Source organism: Mobula birostris, chromosome 32 (genome assembly GCF_030028105.1).
Source record: "Mobula birostris isolate sMobBir1 chromosome 32, sMobBir1.hap1, whole genome shotgun sequence".
NCBI lineage: Eukaryota > Metazoa > Chordata > Chondrichthyes > Myliobatiformes > Myliobatidae > Mobula > Mobula birostris.
In genome coordinates, this window is record NC_092401.1 from 30,993,585 (window position 1) to 31,012,144 (window position 18,560).

Consider the following 18,560-nt stretch of genomic DNA (forward strand, 5'->3'; position numbering starts at 1 on the left):
GACTGCGATAGAGCTTGATTGATCCTATTAACTCAGTTCTGTGTACATGTGTGTTTATTCATTGATAACCTGTTGCACTTATATCCTTACTATTAGAGTACTGTATTGTTTATTTCTTTAATAAAACTTTCTTAGTTCCAGTAATCCAGACTCCAACTGAGTGATCCATTTCTGCTGGTTTAGCAACCAAGTTACGGGGTACGTAATGCTTTATTGACAAAACTGTCTCATTTTAACTGTGAATGTCCAGTCCTTATACACTTCCATCCCTAACAGGAGGGCCTTAAAACTCTTCACATTTTTCTAGACAACAGAACTAACCAACTCCCCTCAAACACCACTCTGCTCTGTTTAGCAGAATTGGTCCTACATAGAAACATAGAAAACCTCCAACACAATATAGGCCCTTCAGCCCACAATGCTATGCCAAACATTTACACAACTTAGAAATATACCTGAAACTTACCTCCGACATTGTGTGGCTAGTCAGAGGCATTTTCTCAGGGTTGAGAGGGCAAGCATGAGAGGGAATAGCTTTAAAATGCTTGGAAATAGGTACAGTGGAGATGTCAGGGTAAAGTTTTTTACACAGAGTGGCGAGAGCGTGGAATGGGCTGCCGTTGACAGTGGTGGAGGTGGATATGATTGGGTCTTTTAACAGACTCCTGGATAGGTACATGGAGCTTAGAAAATTAGAGGACTACGGGTAACCTTAGGTAATTTCTAAGGTAAGGACATGCTTGGCCCAGCTTTGTGGGCCGAAGGGCCTGTATTGTGCTGCAGGTATTCTATGTTTCTATATTTCTAACTCCTCTGTACTTACTTCCATGTACCTTAAAACTGTGCCCTCTCGTGTTAGCCATTTCAGCTCTGGGAAAAAGCCTCTGATTATCCACACAATCAATGCTTCTCATCATCTTGTACACCTCAATCAGGTCACCTCTCATCCTCCACCACTCCAAGGAAAAAAGGCTGAGTTCACTCAAGCTGTTCTCATAAGGCATGCTCTCCAACCCAGGCAACATCCTTGTAAATCTCCTTTGCACCCTTTCTATAGTTTCCACATCCTTCCTGTAGTGAGGTGACCAGAAATGAGCACAGTACTACAACTGGGACCTGACTCGGGTCCTATATAGCTGTAACATTACCTCTCAGCTCTTAAACTCAATCCCACAGTTGGTGAAGGCCAATGCACCATATTCCTTCTTAACCACACAGTCATACTGCGCAGCAGCTTTGAGTATCCGATGAACTCGGACCCCAAGATCCCTCTGATCCTCCACACTGCCAAGACTCTTACCATTAATACTACATTCTGCCATCATATTTGATCTACCAAAATGAACCATCCCACACTTATCTGGGTTGAACTCCATCTGCTACTTCTCAGCCCAGTTTTGTGTCCTATCAATGTCCCGCTGTAACCTCTGACAGCCCTCCGCACTATCCACAACACCCCCAACCTTTGTGTCTCCAGCAAATTTACTAACCCATCCCTCCACTTCTTCATCCAGGTCATTTATGAAAATCACGAAAAGAAGGGTTTCCAGAACAGATCCCTGAAGCACACAACTGGTTAACGACCTCCATGCAGAATATGACCCATCTACAATCACTCTTTGCCTTCTATGGGCAAGCCAATTCTGGATCCACAAAGCAAGATTCCCTTGATCCCATGTCTCTACTTTCTCAATAAGCCTTGCATGGCGTACCTTATCAAAAGCCTTGCTGACATCCACATACACTACATCTACTGCTCTATCTTCATCGATGTGTTTAGTCACATCCTCAAAAAATTCAATCAGGCTCATAAAGCACGACCTGCCTTTGTCATAGCCATGCTGATTATTCCTAATCATATTATGCCTCTCCAAATCTTCATAAATCCTGGCTCTCCGAATCTTTTCCATTAACTTACCAACCACTGAAGTAAGACCTGCTGTTTTATAATTTCCTGGGCTATCTCTACTCCCTTGAATAAGGCAACAACGTCTGCAACCCTCCAACCCTCTGGAACCTCTCTCGTCCCCACTGATAATGCAAAATCATTGCCAGAGGCTCAGAAATCTCCTCCCTTGACTCCCACAGTAGCCTGGGGTACATCTTGTCCAGTCCCTGTGACTTTTCCAACTTTATGCTTTCCAAAAGCTCTAGCACATCCTCTTTCTTAATGTCTATATGCTCAAGCTTTTCAATCTGCTGTAAGTCATCCCTACAATCGCCAAGATCCTTTTTGCAGTGATTATTGAAGCAAAGTACTCATTAAGTACCTCTGCTATCTCCTCCGGTTCCAGACACATTTTTCCACTGTCACACTTGATTGGTCCTATTCTCTCATGTCTTATCCTCTTGCTCTTCACATACTTGTAGAATGCCTTGGGGTTTTCCTTAATCCTGCTTGCCAAGGCCTTATCATGGCCCCTTCTGGCTTTCCTAATTTCTTTCTTAAGCTCCTTCCTGCTAGTCTTATAATCTTCTAGATCTCTATCATTACCTAGTTTTTTTTAACCTTTTGAACCTTTTCTTCTTTATTAGATTTTCAACAGCCTTTGTACACCATAGTTCCTGTATCCTACCATCCTTTCCCTGTCTCATTGGAATGTACCTATGCAAAACTCCACGCAAATATCCCCTGAAGTTTTGCCACATTTCTGCCGTACATTTTCCTGAGAACATCTGTTTCCAATTTACGCTTCCAAGTTCACATATATTCTCAATTTATGCTTCCAAGTCCTCACCCTCAACAATTTCTCCTTCGCCTACTCCCACTTCCTTCAAACCAAATGTGTAGTCATGGGCACCCGCATGGGTCTCAGCTATGCCGCCTTTTCATTGGTTATGTGGAACGGTCTATATTCCAAGCCTACACTGGCATCACTTCCTAACTCTTCTTATGCTACATTAGTAATTGCATTGGTACTGCTTCTTGCACCCATTCTGTGCTCGTCAACTTTGTTTGCAGCTTCCACCCTGCTCTCAAACTTACTTTGTCCATTTCTGGCATCTTTCTCCCCTTTCTAGATCTTTGTCTTCAACTCTGGAAGCAGTCTATTGACACACTGACTCTTACAGGTATATAGCTCCTATCTACTAATCCCTCCTATCTCCACCCTGTCTATATCCCTCCATCATCCTTACATCCATGCACCTGTTGAAACATCACTTAGAAGTCTCTGATAGAGTAACATCATCTTAGATTGCTCCTACTGTATTTTCTTTATTGTCTCCTACCAGTTTTTTTTTAAACTTTATTATAATACTTCAATACTGCTCTACTATGGCTGGGGAAAAAAAAAAAGCAAAAGCTTTTGCAAAAGAAAGGGAAACAGAAGATGAATCCCCAGTCACTTTGGATACAATCAGTGACTTCCTTAAATGGCAAAAATCGGAATTTTCTGAGGAGTTTCAATGACTTAATGGCAAATTGGATACAATCTAACAAACTTTAATTGAGCATAAGAACTGAATTCAGGAAAATACTGTTGACACTTGAAGAGGATGTTGAAGACGCAATTAAACTCTGCAAAGTGTTATCCCTATTCAATGAAAAATTGATGAAAAGGATCATCAACCTAGAAAATAGAAATAAGAGAAATAATCTGTGAATTCTGGGTCTTGAAGAATCAACTGAAGGTTCTTTCTGAACTTCCTGACTTTCTTTCAAACTTTCTGAAACAGTTATTCCCTGTTTTGTTCACTTCTGAGCCTAAGCTTGAACGAGCATATCGCTCGCCGACTTCGAAGCTACTGTCGTTGGCAGCGAGACCCAGGTCGGTCATTCTAAGTTTTCATGAATTTCGTATTAAGGACCTTTTAATTCGCCATACCCGTTGACAAGGAATGATCGATTTCCATGGTTACAAGGTCAGATTTGTGGAGGACTATTTGCCTGAAGTTATGACTGATCATATGAAATATAAAGAAGTTATGTCAGAACTTTACAGTAAAGGATTTAAACCATCCCATTTTCCCACCCATCTGAGCATTTTGAAGAACAGATTGTGAAAAAGAATAAAGTCAATTGAAGACGCAAAAGAGTTTCTGAAGGCTGAAGTCTAAAACTGTTATATTTCTTATTTGATCAATTTTTTCTTCTGTTAATATGAATTTGAAATAAGGTTTCAATAAGCTTGTGTTTTGGTTGTTCACATATTGTTTTATTGTTTTTGGTACTTTTTATTATATCCCTTTTTGAGGCTTTATTTTAATATCTTTCTTTGAATTTGTTTAAATTGATCCTTTTATATTTTCAAATACCGAGTTATTTTTCTTTTTATGTTGTGTTTTGGTAGGGACATAATTGACCTTGAAGGACCGGAGTTTCTGTCAACAGGATTTTTTGGGGAGGGAACTTTTTAGCTCGCTGGTCAGCATTCTGGCTTTGGGTGGGGGAGAGACTCGGGCCTATTTCTCTCTGGGAGCTGTGTTGGGTTGATTATATGATTGTCTGTTAGACTACCTTACTCTATGGTTTGCTTTCTAGTTTCAATAATTTATGGCCAGATCTTTTAATTACATGATTGGTATTTAAAATGGTTCGAAATACTAAATTTAGTTTGAATGTGAAAGGGCTGAATCACACCATTAAACGGAACAAAGTGTTAGTTTATATTAAAAAATTAAAAGCACCCATTATTTACTTACAAGAAATGCACATGCACAGCTGTGATAGCTTACATTTTTTTACTCGGTGGAAGGATATGCAATTCCATTCTTCATTTAATGCAAAATCACGTGCAGTTTCGATTTTTGTAGATAATACAGTTTCCTTTGTTCAGCATAAAGTTATTTCAGATCCTAATGGTTGATTTGTTATTGTATCAGGGAGTTTAGACAGTAAAGTGATTGTTTTTGCTAATGTATATGCCCCCAACGTAGACGATCCAGGATTTTTTGAATGTCTATTTTCATTTTTGCCAGATTTGTGTACTAACTGTCTTGTGATGGAGTATCCAGAGAGCCGTGCCTGTCATGGCTCAGCACTGTCCTTTACCTGGTCGGAAGGCACACCACATGCCAGTCAACATTTCACCCCTCCCAACTAATCAATGCACACTTAACCATTGGCCACCTTAATTGGATTAACCCATCTAGCACCAAGCTGTTGGCCCCCCGGTGAATCACCTGGGCTGAAACCTCCAGCCCACTGGCCTATAAGGGTGCTATATGGCCTTGGCTCGCTCTCCTTTTCGCTATCTCCGAGGGACCACTCTGCTGTTGGTGAGTTGTGCATTAAATAGGGTTTTGGGGGCGTTTATTGTTGTCCCTGTAGCAGAGAACCATGCCTGTCCATAGTCAAGGAGTGGTAGGTATCGTAGTTATTTTTCCCTTGCTTGTATATGTACCTGTACTCTACCCCCACACCGTTTTCCCGTGTATTGTACTGCCGACCCGACTTTTCCCATGCTCGTCTATTCTAAGCGCGTTTTTGCAAATATTGTAGCCATTTGTGTTGTCCCCAAGCTCATCTCTCCTTGTAAATAAACTCCTTATTGTTAAAACTGTGTGTCCAGAATCCTTGCCTTGAGACCCAAAGAATCTGTCTCATTTCCATCACAGCAGATGGGAGGAGATTTTAACTGCTGGCTAGATCCACTATTAGATCGCTTGTCTGTTAAACCAGCCACACTTAGTAAATCAGCTCTGTTTATCCAATCCTTTCAAACTAAATGTGGTATAGTTGATGCTTGGTAAAATGGCGGAGCAGACTCGATGGGCCGAATGGCCGACTTCTGCTTCTTTGTCTTATGGAATAATTTTTTAGATCAATTAAATATTCCTAATCTTTCGATAGACAATCATAGGCAATTGGATCAACCTATTTCCCAGGAGGAAATTGCTCAGTCTATTTGAGAATTGCATTCTGGGAAATCCCCAGGACCTGATGGATTCTCTGGAGAGTTTTATTAGGCTTTTTCTTCTTTGCTTATACCACACTTATGTTCTACTCTGACAGATTCCTTTAAGGTAGGAGGGTTACCACAGTCTTTTTACGAAGCTTTCATTTCACTTATTCATAAAAAGAATAAGAATCCTACTGAATGTTCTTTGTATAGACCTATCTCTTTACTCCATTTTGATGCTAAAATTTTATCTGAAGTGTTGGCTCGCATACTTGAAAATATTATCTTCTATAGTTTCGGATGATTAGACAGGATTTATTAAAAATCAATATTCCCATTTTAATATACAGTATTTCTTAAATGTTATGCATTCTCCATCTAAGGAAATATCAGAATGTGTGATATATTTGGATGCGGTGAAGCCCTTTTACAGAGTTGAATGAAATTATCTTTTTACATCCTTCGAAGAAATTAATTTTAAACCTAATTTTATTCATTGCATTAAATTACTTTATTTATTTCCCTCCTCTCAGGTTCTTACTAATTTTCAGAATTCTAAACCCTTTAAACTCCAATGTGGGACTAGACAAGGTTGTCCTTTGAGCCCTCTGCTTTTTGATTTGGTATTGGAACCCTTAGCAATTGCTTTTTGAGAGTCTAAAGAGATACCTGGTATTTTAAGGAGAGGTACTATTCATAAAGAGTCACTTCATGCTGATGACTTGTTGCTTTTTATATCTAATGTTACAACTATCTCTACCATCTGTGCTCCGTTTACTGACTAATTTTAATCAGTTCTCAGGATATAAATTAAATTTACCTAAGAGTGAACTGTTTCCTTTAAACTATTTAATACCAACTGATATTAACCTTCATTTTAAAATTTTAAGAAGACAATTTACGTATTTAGGAGTAACAATTACTAAGAATTATAAAGATGTATTTAAGGAAATTTTTTTAACTTTAATGAATTATGCTTAAAAACACTTCCTAATTGGTCATCTTTCTCTTTATCACTGATTGGCTGAATTAATTCTATTAAAATGAATATCTTACCTAAATTTATATTCCTTTTTCAAGCTGTGCCTGTTTTTATTCCTAAATCTCTTTTTTGACTCTTTGAATTCAATCCTTTCTTCCTATATATGGAAGAATAAAAAACCTCGAACAAATAAAGCTCACCTTCAAAAAACCAAACAGAATGGAAGCTTTGCCTTACCCAATTTTAGGTTATTATTGGGCAGTTAATATACAAAATATTACATTCTGGATATATTACATTAACCATGAGAATTGTCCTATATGGGTCTCTTTGGAAGTCAACTCTGTTATGAAATTTTCCGTTATTTCTTTACTTGAATCCTCGCTTCCTTCATCTTTAAATAAATTAACTGACAATGTGGTGGTCAAACATACTTTGAGGATTTGGTTACAATTTAGAAAACATTTTGGTTTATTGAGATTCTCCCTCTCGAGTCCCATCTTTTCTAATTGTTTTTTTAAACCATCTATAATTGACTTATCTTTTAAAGAATGGGATAGATTGGGTATTAAACGATTTCAGGATTTGTTTGATGAAGGGAATCTCTCTTCTTTTGTGTAACTTTCAACGAAATTTAACCTTTCCAATAACCACTTTTTTTGATACTTACAGATTAGAGATTTTTTAAGATCTCAATTACATACATTTCCTACAAGTCCAGATAGGAATATAATAGATACAATTTTTAACCTGAAACCCTTTGACAACGCTTCAATATCTTACATTTAAAGTCTGCTCTTGGGACTGAAAAAGGCTTCTTTAGATAAAATTAAAGGAGACTGGGAAAAGTATTTACAGATTTTCATATCTGAAGAGAGCTGGAAGATTATTTTAAAATTGCTTAATTCTTCATCATTATGTGCTCGTCATTCTTTATTACAATTCAAAGTGGTGCATAGAGTTCATATGTCTAAAGACAAACTATCTCGTTTCTACGCAGATATTTCCCCTTACTGTGATAGATGTATGAATGGAGTGGTCACACTAATTCATATGTTTTGGACAGGTCCGAACGTTGAAAAATTTTGGAACGGTTCCGGTGATGTCATCATTCAGAATGGCAGCTTAAATCAACAGCTCCTCCGGAAAAACGCATATTTTCCCCCGTTAATCCATCAAATATAAGACCTTTCGAAAATATCTGAATTGATAAGGGGGGCAAGAATGGGGAAAAAGAATGGAGATAAAAGAAGCACCACCGCGGAGCCTATGAAAGAGAGAGGTGCAGCGCGCAGCTGTCCTACACGTGCATGTGGCGGCGAGGCTGACGCTGGGCTTCGTGCAGGTGAAGCGGCAAATATGATGAGGATTTTGGAAGAGGTAAGAGAAGTCCAAAAAGATATAAAACAGCAACTCAATTATATAAACAAAGAATAAGAGGTGGAGAGTTTCCTAAATGCATCTATTTTAATACTAGAAGCATTGTCAGAAAGGTGGATGAGCTTAGAGTGTGGATTGATACCTGGAAAAATGACATTGTAGCTATTAGTGAAACATGGTTGCAGGACGGGTGTGATTGGCAACTAAATATTCCTGGATTTCGTTGCTTCAGGTGTGATAGAATCAGAGGGGCAAGAGGAAGAGGTGTTGCATTGCTTGTCAGAGAAAATATAACAGCGGTACTCTGGCAGGATAGATTAATAGACCCGTCTAGGGAGGCTATGTGGGTGGAATTGAGGAATGGGAAAGGTGTAGTGACGCTTATGGGGGTGTATTATAGACCACCTAATGGGGACCGAGACTTGGAGGAGCAGATATTTGTAGTAAGCACGAGGTTGTGATTGTGGGAGATTTTAATTTTCCACACATTGACTGGGAAGCCCATTCTGTAAAAGGGCTGGATGGTTTGGAGTTTGTAAAATATGTGCAAGATAGTTTTTTGCAGCAGTACACAGAGGTACCAACTAGAGAAGGGGCAGTGTTGGATCCCGTTAGGGAATGAGATAGGGCACATGATGGAAGTATGTGTTGGGGAGTTCTTCGGGTCCAGTGATCACAATACCATTAGTTTCAATATTATTATGGAGAAGGATAGGACTGGACCCAGGGTTGAGATTTTAATTAGAGAAAGGCTAACTTTGGGGGATGCGAAAGGATTTAGAAGGAGTGGATTGGGACAATTTGTTTTATGGGAAGGAGGTAATAGAGAAATGGAGGTCATTTAAAGGTGAAAATTTGAGGGTACAGGATCTTTATGTTCCTGTTAGGTTGAAAGGAAAGGTTAAAAGTTTGAGAGAGCCATGGTTTTCAAGGGATGTTGAAAACTTGTTCAGAAAAAGAGGAGGATCTACAATAAATATAGGCAGCTTGGAGTAAATGAGGTGCTCGAGGAATATAAAGAATGTAAAAAGAATCTTAAGAAAGAAAGTAGAAAAGCTAAAAGAAGGTATGGGTCTGCTGTGGCAAGTAAGGTGAAAATAAATCCAAAGGGTTTCTACAGTTATATTAATAGCAAAAGGATAGTGAGGCATAAAATTGGTCCCTTAGAGAATCAGAGTGGATGGCTATGTGCGGAGCCAAAAGAGCTGGGGGAGATTTTGAAAAATTTCTTTTCTTTGGTAAAGAAGAAAAATTGACAAATCTTATTGAATTTTTTGATGAGGTTACAAAGAAAGTTGACAAGGGTAAAGCAGTGGATGTTGTCTATATGGACTTCAGTAAGGCCTTTGACAAGGTTCCACACGGAAGGTTAGTTAGGAAGGTTCAATCGTTAGCCGTTAATATCGAAGTAGTAAAATGGATTCAGCAGTGGCTGGATGGGAGACGCCAGAGAGTAGTGGTGGATAAATGTTTGTCAGTTTGGAGGATGGTGTGTAGCGGTGTGCCTCAGGGATCTGTACTGGGTGCAATGTTGTTTGTCATATATATTAATGATCTGAATGATGGTGTTGTAAATTGGATTAGTAAGTATGCAGATGATTCTAAAATAGGTGGATAATGAAGTAGGTTTTCAAAGCTTGCAGAGAGATTTAGACCACTGAGAAGAGTGGGCTGAAAGATGGCAGATGGAGTTTAATGCTGATAAATGTGAGGTACTACATTTAGGTAGGACTAATCAAAATAGGACATACATGGTAAATGGTAGGTCATTGAAGAAGGCAGTAGAACAAAGGGATCTAGGAATAATGGTGCATAGTTCCCGGAAAGTAGAATCTCATGTGGATAGGGTGGTGAAGAAAGCTTTTGGTACGCTGGCCATTATAAATCAGAGCATTGAGTGTAGGAGTGGGGATGTAATGTTGAAATTGTGCAAGGCTTTGGTAAGGCCAGATTTGGAGTATTGTGTACAGCTTTGGTCACCGAATTATAGGAAAGATGTCAATAAAATTGAGATAGTACAGAGGAGATTTACTAAAATGTTGCCTGGGTTTCATCTTCTAAGTTACAGAGAAAGGTTGAACAAGTTGGTCTTTATTCTTTGGAGCGTAGAAGGTTGAGGGGGGAATTGATAGAGATGTTTAAAATTATGAGGGGGATTGATAGTTGACGTGGATAGGCTTTTTCCTTTGAGAGTGGGCAATTCAAACAGGAGGACATGAGTTGAAAGAACAAAATTTAGGGGTAACATGAGGGGGAACTTCTTTACTCAGAGAGCAGTAGCTGTGTGGATCGAGCTTCCAGCAGAAGTGGTTGAGGCAGGTTTGATATTGTCATTTAAAGTTAAATTGGATAGATATATGGACAGGAAAGGAATGGAGGGTTATGGGCTGAGTGCAGGTCGGTGGGACTAGGTGAGAATAAGAGTTCGGCACGGAATAGAAGGGCCGAGATGGCCTGTTTCCATGCTGTAATTGTTACATGGTTATAAGGTTAAAGTCAGAGCTCGCCAACGTCAATCAGAAGATAGCGGTGGCAGAGACTCGAATTGAGAAGGTGGAAGATCGCGTGCAAAACATCGAACAGATACTAAGTAAGAAGATAAAAATATTAAAGCAACAGGAAACTAAATTGCTTGACCAGGAGGGAAGATTGCGACAGAAAAATATAAGGATTTATAATGTTCCTGAAGGAGCAGAGGGATTATTGATGATAGAAACATAGAAACATAGAAAATAGGTGCAGGAGTAGGCAATTCGACCCTTCGAGCCTGCACCTCCATTTAGTATGATCATGGCTGATCATCCAACTCAGAATCCTGTACCAGCCTTCCCTCCATACCCCTTGATCCCTTTAGCCACAAGGGCCATATCTAACTCCCTCTTAAATATAGCCAATGAATTGGCCTCAGCTGTTTCCTGTGGCAGAGAATTCCACAGATTCACCACTCTCTCTGTGAAGAAATTTTTCCTCATCTCAGTCCTAAAAGGCTTCCCCTTTATCCTCAAACTGTGACCCCTTGTTCTGGACTTCCCCAACATCGGGAACAATCTTCCTGTATCTAGCCTGTCCAATCCCTTTAGGATTTTATACGTTTCAATAAGAACCCCCCTCAATCTTCTAAATTCCAACGAATATAAGCCTAGTCGATCCAGTCTTTCATCATATGAAAGTCCTGCCATCCCAAGAATCAATCTGGTGAACCTTTTTGTACTCCCTCTATGGCAAGGATGTATTTCCTCATATTAGGGGACCAAAACTGCACGCAATACTCCAGGTGTGGTCTCACCAAGGCCTTGTACAACTGCAGTAGTACTTCCCTGCTCCTGTACTCGAATCCTCTTGCTAGACTGATGGACTTTGTAGACAAGCTGTGCGGGACTATGGAGATTGAAATTGAGAGGGCGCATCATTCGCTTGTCCAGCGACAGAGAAAGTAAACCACGCTCAATAGTACTTAAATTCCTTCGATTCAAAAGCAAGGTGGAGATTCTACCAATGGCCTGGGGTAAGAAGAGGGTTTTTTGGAATGGGAAGTTAATATACTTTGATCATGATTACCCACTGGCGGTCCTACAGAAACAGAAGGAATATTCTGAAGCAAAACGAATATTAAAGCAAGAAAAGATTAAATTCCAAACCCCGTACCCTGCTAAACTGAGGGTATTTTACCAAGAGGGGATACGACTATACCAGATGGTGGAAGAGGCGGCTACAGACATGAGCAACAGATGACTGCCCGTTAGCGTGTCAAACCAAGGGAAAGTCGGTTAGTTGTGAAGTTAGTTAGTCCTGATGGGATGAATCCTTTCTTGCAAAGGCAGTAGAAGATCCCACTGTATTAAAACATATAGTATTTGGCTCACACACTGGAATTTGGAAACATTCATTATTTTCTCTAATCAATATGAAATAGACATGTGAATAATATCAAGCAACACACACAAAATGCTGGTGGAATGCAGCAGGTCAAGGCAGCGTCTATAGGAAGAGGTACAGTCGATGTTTCGGGCTGAGACCCTTCATCAGGACTAACTGAAAGGAGAGTTAGTAAGAGATTTCTTTCTTTTTCTCTCTTTTTTTTCCTCCCTCAGTCCCTCTCACTATAACTCCTTGCCTGCTCTCCATCTTCCTCTGGTGCTCCTCTCCTCCCATCCCATGATCCTCACCCTTCTCCAGCCTTGTATCCCTTTTGCCAATCAACTTTCCAGCTCTTGGCTCCATCCCTCCCCGTCCTGTCTTCTCCTATCATTTCGGATCTGCCCCTCCTCCTTACAAATCTCTTACTATCTCTTCTTTCAGTTAGCCCTGACAAAGGGTCTCGGCCCAAAACGTCAACTGTACTTCTTCCTATAGATGCTGCCTTAACCTGCTGCGTCCCACCAGCATTTTCTGTGTGTTGCTTGAATTTCCAGCATCTGCAGATTTCCTCATGTTTGCGTAAGTAAATAGTATGTATTCTTTATACTGGCTTGCAATTTTTTTATTTTTCCATTTTTCTATTTTCTATTTATGATTTATAATTTAAATTTTTAATATTTACTAATTTTTATTATTTCTAATATTTAATATTTGTAATCCAGGAAGTGGGAAGCACAGAATGAAATATTGCTGTGATTATTGTACGGTCTAGTATCAACTGTTTGGCGGCAATAAAGTATAAAGTAGTTTTAACAGTTTTTCTATACTATTACCATGTATTGCATTCTACTGCAGCTACAAAGTCAGCAAATTTCATGACATATGCTGGTGATATTAAACCTGATTCTGACTCCCATTTTGAAAAATCTGCCATCATTTTTCATCTGATTGAATTACTTGATTCAACAGATGGAAATCACTTCTTAGCTTTTGTTCTTAGAGACAGAAAAGTCCACAGCAGGATCAGATGAGATGAATAGAGGGAAGCTTATTAACCTCCCATGAGTAGAGAGTTCAAGGTCTGATGCAAGGGGACATGAAGAAAAACTGTATCAATTGAAGATTTGATTTAATTCGCTGGGGAAAACGGGGGAATGAGACTTGTATTTGGGCCATTGGCAGAGACATTGCAGCAACGTTGAAATAGTTGTAGGAGGCTTGATTTTTGAGTACTGCCACTTTATACCTGAAAAGAACAACAAGATGTCTTCTGACCGACCCATGCTTAAGGTTAAGGGGAAACTTCGGAATGCGTCAAATATGGGTGTTATTACTCACCTGTGCAGTTTTCCCGCTCTGTGAAGTTACTTTTATTGTTTAAGTTCATATATCCTTCCTGACAGTTACAATAGAAGCTTCCCTCTGTGTTGTTACAAACAGTATTGGCACCACATAAAGCTTCTACAACACTTTTCCCTCCAGAGCACTCATCGTAATCTGAATTGAAGAGAAAATGATTCAAGGTTTAATAAAAGCTCAAAAATGTATGAATTAGGAGCAAAAGTCAGCCACCTGTCATACTCCTTAGCTGATCATGCCTGATCCCATCCCTTCCAATGCAACAACTTCCCAGATATATTAAGGAACACAGGGTCTAATGAAAGGAGGGAACTAAACAAACTCAGTATTTGTGGAAAATAGTATTCAAAATTTTGAAAGGATTAAAGACTTTTAAATTCCCAGAGCCCAATAGACTGCATTGCAAATACTTTGGGAAGTGACACTAAAGTTGGTCAAAGTATTGGTGATCACTTTCCAGCTTTGTTTAGTTTCCTCATGTTTGCGTATGGTTATATTTCAGAAGGAGTTTGAAGAGATCTGGTATGTCACCAAAAACACTTGCAAATTTCTACAACTGTACCGTGGAGAGCGTTCTAACTGGCTGCATCACCATCTGTGATGGGCATGAGGGGCTACTACACAGGATCAAAGTGAGCTGCAGAAAGTTCTAAAATTAGTCAGTTCCATCACAAACACTAGCCTCCACAGTACCCAGGACATCTTCAAGTAGAGGTTCCTTAGAAAGGCAGTGCCCATTATTATAGACCCCCACCACACACGACACGCCCTCTTCTCCTTGCTACTATAAGGAAGGAGGTACAGAAGCCTGACGGCACACACTCAGTGATTCAGGGACAGCTTCTTTCTCTCTGCCATCCAATTTCTGAATACATATTGAGCCCATGAACACTACCTCACGACTTCTTTATTTCCAATTTTTTGCACTAATTATTTAATTTAACAATATTCCCTAACTAATAACCTTGGATGAATTATGAGGTCAAGTCCCTTTTAAAGGCTAGAGCTGAGGCTTTTAGGTCCGGGGATATCAGGCGCAACACGGAATCCAGGCGTGAACTCTGGAATGCCATTAAGGGAGCCAAGAGGCAATATCGAGTCAAGTTGGAAGCCCAGGCTAACCAGAGGGATGCCTGTTGACTATGGCAGGGTCTAAATGAGATCACTGGGCGCAAAGAAAAGGCTGGGAATATCAATAATTGTGGCTCTTCTCTTCCTGACGAACTTCACGTATTCTACAGAAGATTCGAACAGAAGAGGAGCGTCCCGCTTCCTCCGGATGAATCGGACCTGGTGGCATCGAGATTCATCGTCACCGAGGAGGACGTTAGAAGGACCTTCCTGAAGATAAATCCAAGGAAGGCGACGGGCCCAGATGGCATCCCAGGACGGGTTCTCCGGGCTGTGCAAGCGAGTTTGCTGGAGTGTTTGCTGACATCTTCAACTACTCCTTGCTTCAGTCTAAGATCCCCTCATGTTTTAAGAAGGCAATGATAATCCCACTGCCGAAGAAGAGCAAGGTGGCATGCCTGTAGGACTATCGACCTGTGGCTCTGACGTCAATTACCATGAAGTGCTTTGAGTGACTGGTTATGGCACACATCAAGCACAGCCTACCAGTCAACCTCGATGTTTTGCAATTCGCCTACTGGAGCAACAGGTCAACAGCAGATGCCATCTCTCTGGCCCTACATTCCTCCTTAGAACACCTGGAGAATAAAGACGCATACGTAAGGCTCCTTTTCATTGAATACAGCTCTACCTTTAATACCATCATTCCAAATAAACGGATTCCTAAGCTCCGGAACCTGGGCCTTAGCACTCAGATCTGCAGGTGGATCTTCAACTTCCTCACAGACAGGATGCAGGCTGTAAAAATAGGGGACAAGCTCTCCTCTACAATCACTCTGAGCACCGGTGCCCCACAAGGCTGAGTACTCAGTCCCCTGCTGTACTCACTGTACACCCACGATTGTGTCGTCACATTTCCATCAAACTCAATATATAAGTTTGCTGATGACACAACAATTGTAGGCCGTATCTTGGGTAATGATGAGTTTGAGTACAGAGAGGAAATTAAGAACCTGGTGGCATGGTGCGAAGACAATAACTTATCCTTCAACATCAGCAAGACGAAGGAATTGGTTGTTGACTTTAGAAGGAGTACCAGACCGCACGACCCAATTTACATCGGTGGTGCGCAAGTGGAACAAGTCAAATGCTTTAGGTTCCTCGGGGTCAATATCACAAATGACCTGACTTGGTCCAACCAAGCAGAGTTCACTGCCAAGAAGGCCCACCAGCACCTTTACTTCCTGAGAAAGCTAAAGAAATTTGGCCTGTCCCCTAAAACCCTCACCAATTTTTATAGATGCACCATAGAAAGCATTCTTCTAGGGTGCATCACAACCTGGTATGGAAGTTGTCCTGTCCAAGACTGAAAGAAGCTGCAGGAGATCGTGAACACAGCACAACACATCACACAAACCAATCTTCCATCCTTGGACTCACTTTACACCGCACGCTGTCGGAGCAGTGCTACCAGGATAATCAAGGACACGACCCACCCAGCCAACACACTGTTCGTCCCTCTTCCCTCCGGGAGAAGGCTCAGGAGCTTACAGACTCGTACAGCCTGATTTGGGAACAGCTTCTTTCCAACTGTGATAAGTCTGCTGAACGGATCCTGACCCGGATCTGGGCCGTACCCTCCAAGTATCCAGAACTGCCTCCCAGTTTTTTTGCAGTACCTAACTTTCCATTTCTCATTTTCTATTTATGATTTATAATTTAAATTTTTAATAATTACTAATTTTTACTATTTTTAATATTTTTAATATTTAATATTTGTAATCCAGGGAGTGGGAAGCACAGAATCAAATATTATTGTATGTTCTAGTATCAATTGGTTGGCGGCAATAAAGTATAAAGTAGTTTTAACAGTTTTTCTATACTATTATCATGTATTGCATTGTACTGCCGCTGCAAAGTCAACAAATTTCATGACATATGCTGGTGATACGAAACCTGATTCTGACTCTCATTTTGAAAAATCTGCCATCATTTTTCATCTGATTGAATTACTTGATTCAACAGATGGAAATCACTTCTTAGCTTTTGTTCTTGGAGACAGAAAAGTCCACAGCAGGATCAGATGAGATGAATAGAGGGAAGCTTATTAACCTCCCATGAGTAGAGAGTTCAAGGTCTGATGCGAGGGGACATGAAGAAAAACTGTATCAATTGAAGATTTGATTTAATTCGCTGGGGAAAACGGGGGAATGAGACTTGTATTTGGGCCATTGGCAGAGACATTGCAGCAACGTTGAAATAGTTGTAGGAGGCTTGATTTTTGAGTATTGCCACTTTATACCTGAAAAGAACAACAAGATGTCTTCTGACCGACCCATGCTTAAGGTTAAGGGGAAACTTCGGAATGCGTCAAATATGGGTGTTATTACTCACCTGTGCAGTTTTCCCGCTCTGTGAAGTTACTTTTATTGTTTAAGTTCATATATCCTTCCTGACAGTTACAATAGAAGCTTCCCTCTGTGTTGTTACAAACAGTATTGGCACCACATAAAGCTTCTACAACACTTTTCCCTCCAGAGCACTCATCGTAATCTGAATTGAAGAGAAAATGATTCAAGGTTTAATAAAAGCTCAAAAATGTATGAATTAGGAGCAAAAGTCAGCCACCTGTCATACTCCTTAGCTGATCATGCCTGATCCCATCCCTTCCAATGCAACAACTTCCCAGATATATTAAGGAACACAGGGTCTAATGAAAGGAGGGAACTAAACAAACTCAGTATTTGTGGAAAATAGTATTCAAAATATTGAAAGGATTAAAGACTTATAAATTCCCAGAGCCCAATAGACTGCATTGCAAGTACTTTGGGAAGTGACACTAAAGTTGGTCAAAGTATTGGTGATCACTTTCCAGCTTTGTTCGGTTTCCTCATGTTTGCGTGTGTGAATAGTATGTATTCTTTATTCTGGGTTGCAGTGCCCTGTTCTCCCAGCTGGGAAATATCTCCATGCCAGTTTTCTTAACAGAGTGTTGACACATCCAGTGGATGTCAAAATGTGCCAGGGGATTTGCTGCCAACTAAGTGGATTAAGGAAAGGGTCCAATCTGAACATTATTTTATAATGAGATGACTTTATGAATTGGACAATATGTAATTGTGAGAGAATAACCACCAGCTGTCCAAAGGACCAGGGAAGTTCTGAAGCATCCCTGTGATGATGGTACTTAACATGCAGCCTCACCTGGCATCTCAGGCTGGTCGGAGGCTTTCAGTGAGCCACAATAAGGAGATATTAATTTCTCTTCCACTCAAGGGTTTATGTGCTTTGAGAGATCATTATCACCTGTATTGTGGGCATATGGGACAGAAAGACAAACATCACCATGAGCGGCTCCAGCAAGATCTCGTCACTGAGACAAAGCTTCTTCATGGGTAAAAGACTGCATCCATTTCTCTCAGATGCCCTGGTTGTTGTTGAGAGCCACATTGCTTCATTCAGGTTTCGCTATGTGAAGCTGAGGTCCATGATGCAGGGTTGGAATGGAACAGAAAGGAAGATTATTTAACCTGAATAATTAATTGATAAGATTATGGAATATTAATTGGGTAACAAAGATAGTACGGATGTTAAGAAGCAGACTACTACTACTACTACATCGACTCAGGCCTAGGGGGCTGGTGTCGGGCACGATGACGCACTCTCCACTTCTCGCTCTCCCTCATCAGTGTGTTCAGTTCATCTACATTAGCCGCGCAGCTGTCTTCTCGAGCGTGTTGACCATAGTCTTGGGAGGGCACCCAGTGTTCATCCTGCCATGCCTGGACTCCCATATGATGACTAGCTGGCAGGTAGCTCAGGGTGGCATAGACAGTACCCCGCTAGATGCAGACTTCTCACCTCGATTTTAGTGGTGAGCTTCAGTTGGTCATCATAGAGCTCGACGTTCGTCATGTGCTATTGCCAACTCGCATCAAGAGCCATCCGGAGCATTTGTGTATAACAACCATCTAGAGTCTTTCACATTGTCTTGGTGAGTGTCCACATCTCATATCCGTACGTGAGAGTGGACTCTCTCTCACTATCTATCTATGAAGATCCTCTTT

General features: G+C 40.5%; 1 protein-coding gene across 4 annotated transcripts in view; it reads right to left on the reverse strand.

Annotated features, from left to right (window-relative positions):
- LOC140191217 (adhesion G protein-coupled receptor E3-like) overlaps positions 1-18,560 on the reverse strand; it is a 151,757-nt gene that overhangs the window by 66,391 nt on the left and 66,806 nt on the right. For 3 of the 4 annotated variants that reach the window (XM_072248399.1, XM_072248400.1, XM_072248398.1), the window contains 2 exons: positions 16,888-17,046; positions 13,402-13,560 (listed from right to left, as the gene is read on the reverse strand). The exons of the other annotated variant lie outside the window; for it this stretch is intronic. In XM_072248399.1, coding sequence (XP_072104500.1) covers positions 13,402-13,560; positions 16,888-17,046 — 318 coding nt within the window. The remainder of the gene's footprint in view (positions 1-13,401; positions 13,561-16,887; positions 17,047-18,560) is intronic. 4 annotated transcript variants of the gene reach the window in all.